At 34.1% G+C, this 7,325-nt stretch overlaps 1 protein-coding gene across 4 annotated transcripts; it reads right to left on the bottom strand.

The window, feature by feature from the left end:
- Window positions 1-1,772: 1,772 nt before the first annotated feature.
- LOC132308880 (uncharacterized) lies at window positions 1,773-5,825 on the bottom strand. 4 transcript variants are annotated; one of them, XM_059807155.1, is made up of 7 exons: window positions 5,001-5,825; window positions 4,697-4,833; window positions 4,282-4,502; window positions 3,598-3,817; window positions 2,919-3,004; window positions 2,555-2,646; window positions 1,773-2,427 (listed from the first exon to the last, which is right to left on the bottom strand). In XM_059807155.1, the coding sequence occupies exons 2-7, from the start codon at window positions 4,784-4,786 to the stop codon at window positions 2,186-2,188; spliced, it is 951 nt and encodes a 316-aa protein (XP_059663138.1). In that variant the 5' UTR covers window positions 4,787-4,833; window positions 5,001-5,825; the 3' UTR covers window positions 1,773-2,185. The 4 variants fall into 4 exon arrangements, with proteins under 4 accessions (XP_059663138.1, XP_059663140.1, XP_059663139.1 ...); XM_059807157.1 differs by having other exon boundaries at window positions 5,034-5,825; XM_059807156.1 differs by having other exon boundaries at window positions 4,697-5,166; window positions 5,274-5,825.
- Window positions 5,826-7,325: the final 1,500 nt, after the last annotated feature.

The raw sequence follows: 7,325 nt of genomic DNA, 5'->3' as shown, positions 1-7,325 counted from the left end.
ATACTTTCCAAACTTACAAAATAATATTTTCTTATAATTTTTTTGAAAAAAATTCTTGCTAACCAAATGCACGATGAAAACTTGATTTTCTTTTCTTTTCTTTCAATTTCCATTATAATTTCTGTCTAACCAAACGAATCCAAGTGAAAATGATAAAGATATGTAATGGTGATGACAAGCTCAGTCCTAAATTAATTGACGCAATTTGATAATTAAAACCTACTAATTTGTAACAAAAGTTAGTTTCTCTTATTGTTTGAGCTTGTCCAATCACCGAACACTTCATAATAAAATTTAATGTTGGAACTAAAATGCCCTTATTAGAAAAATAAAGATTTCATTAATCTGAAGACATGGCAAGCTGCCATGACGAAATTTATGAAATGCTAGATGAGTTGCAAGTGCCAAGGCGCTTCTGAATTCATGAACCAATGTCCATTGTGGTGTTGTAGATGGTGCTCGTTAATGGGTGCACTCCCTAATTCTGTATTATGCTGTAAATATATACCCATAAACACACACACACACACACACAGATCATTTATATGTATGATGGTATTTGTTTGGATAGGATGAGAAATGATGAGTTTCCCTACTATGTGTTTGGACTGATGTCCAGGTGGATAAACATATTGGGCTGCACTCCCATAAAGGCAAAAATCATGGTGATCCAAGTCAAAACAAAACATACATGAATCACGAGCAGGACACATCATTCATGTGGGGGTTGATGGTTGTCAGAACAAAACATAAATTTATTATAGTACATTAAAACAGTGATGGACTTGAGTAATATTAAAGGTGTTAAAGAAGCTGAATTTGTTATTTGGTGACCATTTTGAATTTGTCAAGAGACCGACCTCAATTGGTAAGAGCTTTGGAGGTAGCCCAATTCAGCAATAGCATCAAGTTTAGGATGAGAAGGGACAATTATTGCTTGGACAATTGTGTAAATGGAAGGTAAGATAAGAATACAATACATGAAGTGTAAGGAATATGCCCTTATCTTTTCTTGTTGACAAGTCAATCAGAATATCCTCCTCATACAGAAACCAAGTGTACAAATGGCAACAAAATTTTATCCCATTTTTCTTACTGAGTAATCAAACCTCAATCTATTAAGCACCGCATAGAAATGAGCAAAGTTACGAGAGTTTATGAACTTCGTTAATTACATAGAGAGTGAGGTGCTCTTAATTTTGCTTAAAAATCACAAATCTTAAAGCCCTTTTTGATTTAGTGATCAATAATAAGTGGTGGTTAATTGCACAAAACAAGAGGCTTAGGATATACCATATTGAAATGTGATTCACGATGCTGAAACTTGTGGCTCCAACATTTCGGACCCACCTTTCTTCTGGTTTTCGAGTTATCTAGAAGCTAGAATCCAATCCACCTTTTCTCCTCATCTCTTGGCAATCAGAAACTTCCCCCAAAACCTCAACCTACCAAACTCCACAACGTTATCACATCACTTATTACGCACCAAATGGAGAAGCAAAGAAAATTTAATTGTAAAGGTTCATATAGGGAGGAAGGGAGAGCTATTTTGGTGTAGTACAATACAACATACCATTTAACCAAAAATTATGAGAAACATCATGGTAAAAGCCTCCAATTTTGTGTACGCCCACTCATATTTTTTGAAGTTTAAAATATATTCCCTCTTAATGCACATTGTTGAATTTTCTGAAGTAAAATATGGAGGGTTCAAATTTCAACGGAAACAAATTGAATGTCTGAATTACTTGCCATGATAACAAATAAAAGACAAAAAGAGAAAACGCAGACTGAATTGTGAATTCCATATAACAGGAGAAAACATATGATACAACAGTGAAAAAAGTTCACAGTTTTAAGAGCCCCATGAACTAACCAACCCCTCCTCATCTCATCTGCTACATTTCTCATCTCATCTCTTAAACCTGTCCTATGCAGAAATAGTTTTGAAACACACAAATCTCCCAGACAGGCAAAAAAGAGGGTCCACTCATCCCTAAAATCTGAAAATGGGCTGTCATGGAGAAAGGGTCATTGATGAAGCTGAAAAAGTGATATATCAACTAAAATCTTCACATTTTCAAGAACATCCCTCAAACCAACAACACAAAGGCCAAAGAAAGTGACTATAGTACAAAATCAATTTCCTGGGTACCAAACCAATTCCAAAGTTGTATTATGGTTTTCAGCCACGCCGATTCCCCGTGAAGTAGTTGAAGTCATGGTGTTGAACCCCCAGCTGCTTTAGCCATGAATCTGCCACGCTCAAAAGCGACACCAGCCTCTCCTGGTCCCGACCACTCCTGCTCGACACCCACACATTTCCTTGCATCTTATAAGTGGCCAAACCAAATGCAGGAAGTGAGATTCCCTCCACTTCCTTTCCTTTCCTTCCTGCACCTCCCATGTCATCTTCAAGGTCCATATCTGCAAATTGATACACATATTGGAGATGCATATTTATAAAATAAAAAAACATACAATGTACAATAAATCAATTTCCGGAAAAGGATATAAACAAAGCTTTATGTCAAAAAAAGGAACAAGAGTATACCTTGGAAAGAAGATGACAGCGTGTGGTAAGTGAGGAAGCATGTGTGCAAGTCCTTTATGGTCCTTCCCATAGGAATATGATAAATTGGATACCTGATGTTATTGACATCAATCAAATTACTTACGCAATCTCTATTCCTTATTCAGATTTTCAGATTAATGAAGAAAATGATACATGCACCATTGCATGAACAGAAGTCACTTTTAGTTTTCAATGGAAAAAATTAGTCACTTCAAAGCCCCAGTCTGTGTCTGTTGAAGTAAATTATGTTTAAGCTTTCAAGATAATACACAGTTGCCACTGGGGCTGGAGAAGTGGCACAATACAATATGTGTGCGTGCGCGCGTGAGAGAGAGAGACCGACCAGGCAACTGCCATCCAACTAGCCGGTGAAAGATCTACACTTCTCAATGACATTAACCCAGAGTATCTTTGTGCTAATCCACTGATCTGAAAGCAAAGAGCCAAAAATGTCAATTTAATTCACTTGATTTCGTATGGTAGAGAAATCATATAAAAATAGAGCATAAATTGTCAGAATCATCCAAAAAATTGAAACCTCGTGTTTCACATGGAATCAGAATTAGATTTTCTTTATCCTCCCAACAATTAGTATTAAAAATAAAAATACATCAAAAGAAAGAGCACATGCTCAAGAAACATAATAATTCAATTACCCACAAATGAAGAAGAAATAAGTATGTTATTAATTCATACAAGAGATAGGGACAAGGTGGAAGGGAGAATATAATAAAGATGAATCTATATTGACAACATCAATACTTTAATAGAAAATAACTCGAGAAAAACAAGGTCGGTCAAAAATTCCATTAGATATTTATCAGATGCTCACTGTGAAAAGGATTTAAAATGGTTCCAACATATCCATAATAATTTCCATTGTTCTCTTCACTTCTATTACAATAATTATAGAAAAAATATATGTATAGAAGAGATAAACTTTAACGAAAGTAAAGAACATAAGAAAGCTACAATCAAGCTTTTCCCAACTCACAAGAGCAACATGAACTGATAATGAGTACCTTATCCTTGAGGGGAACTCTTCCATAAGGAGTTGATCTCTCAAAGTACTGAAAGTAAAGGTAGCCCAACCTATCATTCAAATGCCAGAGACTCTCTTGCTCCAACCCTCCATCCTCGGAGGACCATCCATCCCATCCCGATTGCTTCTCGCTCTCGCTCTCTTCGCTGAATGAATCACTGAATGAATCCCTCGCCTCACACACGGACTCCATCTCATCCCTATTTGGGAATCAATTCGAATTTAGTTTTGTAATGACTTTGATAGATACACAACCAAACATAAAATGAGTGCTTGGCTAGATATCATAGACAAATCTGAACATTAATTAAATTGAAACCAACAATTTACAGAAGTGCAAGGTCTCAAACCAAAAAGGGATTTAAGCACTAAATTCAATAAGCTTAAAACAATCCATAGGGAAGTTTAAGCATTTCGATTACTATATCTAACAGAAAATGGTAGTACTAATAAAAAACAACTAATCGACAAATCGACAAACTGCGAGTAATTCATAATAGTGCTTTAAGAAAGTCAGCTAAACAACTTAAAACCTTTGAAACCAATCAAATGAACGCATTTAAAATACAAGACTCGAATAAAGTTCACATATATTTGGTTATACTACTAATGAAGTTTGCTCTAAACTGTATCAACTTAAAAATGTAAAGAATGGAAGTGATACCTTAGACCATTCAACGATGGACTACTGGTAAAAATTTGAAGTGCAGATAGATAGGGGACGTAGTACTGAATTAGGGTTTCGCCATTGTCCAAATTGATTGGAACTCCAGCACCATAAGCACTCCATTCATCATAACAATTCCAAAGATCAGCCAATGTAAAATACTCAACTTTTTCTCTCTCCCAAGGATGCCAAAGCCTGTTAAGGTTTCTAGTCTCACTCTGCAATAAATCATTCATCATAAAATATGTAAGCAATCAAAAAAAAAAAAAAAAAAACACACACACACACAGATGCACATAAATATATACATATATAAATATATATGAGTTAGTTTCAGTAAAAGAAATGAAATTTTGTGAAGAAACCACCTCAAATCAAAACTAAAAAGAAAAATGAAAAAGGAAAAACATACCTTGGGTAAGAATTGGGATGGGACTGCTGGTGTTGTGCAATCGAGGAAGCATTCCAGGTTCGATTTCATTGACGAAATGTCGAAAATCATGATTACAGAGAGAGACAGAGATTTATTACTTGTTCTCTCTCCTAACCCTGAAAACAGAGGAACCCAAAGAACAAAAAGGTAAAACACAGAGAGAGGGAGAGACCTTCGGGATTTTCTATCCTTGGTCTACAAGATTTCTATATTTTGACGTTTAGACAGCTAGTAATTTATGGGGAAAAAAGGAAAATACTTCAATTTCTTTCTCTAAACTCACTCTCTATATATAGATATGGAGAAAGAGAGTCACCATCGCCAATGTTGTCAATTCAACCTTTTTACGGTACCGGGAAAGTGAGATTCCGGCGAAATTGTATCTCGATCAATTGGTAAGAACCCAAGCGAAGTACTAATTTTCCATTACCCTTTAAGAAAACTCAACTCTGTTCACAAAAGTCGGACGATTCAAAGTAAATCAAAAGCTAACAAGGAAAAAACGCTAAGGATCATAGATATATATATGTATATTTTCCGGGAAAATGACATGTACCCGAAATTCCGAGAACACCCCCTAGTTCGGCGCAATCTATGGAAAGAAAACCCAAGAGAAATATGAGAATTTTGTCGAAAAGTATTCAAACTTTGGGAACAACGTACAATTCACGCGATCGAACCAAATGTGAGATACCCAGATAAAATTTCTATCCACAAGACAAGATCATCTTTTCCTCAACGGAAATCCATCTCTTCTAATTAAAAGGAATCAACTTTCCCAGAAAGCCAAACAAAAACTAAAACAACTCTATATACATATACATATATAATCTCACACACACACATATATATATATATATCAGAACCGTCAATTCATGAATGATGAAGCACTAGTAAGAGACTATTTTGGGGTGTTTTCAGAAAAGCCAAATATGAGAGAGAGAGAGCATTAATAAGACAATAGATTATAATATTAATCATTAATGTGACTGAACCGTTCTAAGTTTGCGAATTTTTTGAAATGTTAATATGAAAGGTGGATTGAGTTTATGGGTGGACAGGGAAGTAGCATACACTAGCAACACCATATGCCCCGCATGGTCCTCCAAAAATTTTAAAAATAAATACGACTAAACATCTATACTTATAAGTATGTTTAATTAGGTTATTCATAAATATTGGATTAAGACCATGGATAGGATTGAGGAACATCGAATTTCCGCGTTACCGGACAATTATGTGGATGACCACGGCATTATCATGGGTCAGCCAATAGTTTGGCTACACACACTCATAAGTTATTGGATGAACACGACTTGACTATGTGACATGTGAGCCTTCAATGTCCTCCACGTTTTCTCGTACTCTGCATCTGGACTTTTGAACAGTTAAAACAAGTCAAAATATTACCAGGAAACAAAATAAATTACTTACTGTCATAATACTGTGTTCAACGAAATTTATAGTCAAAAGGAAATTAAAAATATAATTAATAAAAAGAATTAAGAAAATTACAGAACACCCATGTTTCAGTAATGTATTCCATGGTTGTTTCGTCATTTGCCTCTTTAGTACAAAAATGAATGAGAGAGACAATAAACCAGACGTTTAAAAGCATACAAATGTGAATGCGATTGGGGTTTTGTACATCTGTCCCCTATATTTCTGCGTCCTGTCTTATTGTAATACAACTGCCCTACACTCTCCCACTTCGTTTTGGCCCTATTATACTAAATGTGCTCACTATTCAACTATCAATTTCAACTTTTTATCACCAAATTATTAGTGTACAAGATATAACCTTTTCTTAAAAAATAAATAAATAAGAAGTAAGAAATTTGGATTTTAACTTTTAAGTGAAATAAAATTACTAAAAGAAAAGCACCTCCTTCCTTTCCAATGTAATATGAGATGGGGAAATTTCAAACCATTTTCATAATGATTAATGAATACACGGGCTTTTTTTTTTTTTGTCCGGTTTTATTTTTCATTTTTTTATTAATATATTGCATATTTTCATTGCTGAAGATACACCAAAAAAATTCCATTTTTTAAACTGGACTCCAATAACTTCTTACTCAACTAAATATTTTGAATTTGCGGCCATACTTTTTTCTTTTTGCAAAGCAGTCATTTCATTTACTATAAATAATATACCCTTCTTCAATTTATCATCCCCTAAGCAATTTTTATCGTCTTTGAATTAAACTTATAATGGATTTTTGCTATCCGCTTGCCACTTGTCGATATGCATACTTGGATAATCCGACCTTAAGGGACGGAAGTCAAAACTTTTTGTAATTGACTTTAAGGAAGATTGGCAAGTGTGATTGTCTTTTGTGTGATAAAAAAATAGGACATTTTATTTATTTTATTTTATTTTTAAAATAGGACATTTTATTTATGTGCTCATTCACTCAATGTTTATTTAATAAAATTTGCATATTGGATTTTTTTTTATTAAAAAGAGTGAATTTACAAGTGTAATACCCCGTAATTTTAAAGAATGTATTTAAATTAATCTTGTGTTAGGTTAATTAATTTTATTTATTTGTGCATACTACATTATTATATTAAGTTCATTTAATTGTGCATGTAAATTAATTGT

Source organism: Cornus florida, unplaced genomic scaffold (genome assembly GCF_030987335.1).
Source record: "Cornus florida cultivar Cherokee Brave unplaced genomic scaffold, ASM3098733v1 CherokeeBrave_3.0.0_Hap2_Chr05, whole genome shotgun sequence".
Taxonomy (NCBI): Eukaryota; Viridiplantae; Streptophyta; class Magnoliopsida; order Cornales; family Cornaceae; genus Cornus; species Cornus florida.
The sequence above is the reverse complement of the archived record's forward strand: the minus strand, read 5'-3'. Positions and strand labels throughout refer to the sequence as shown.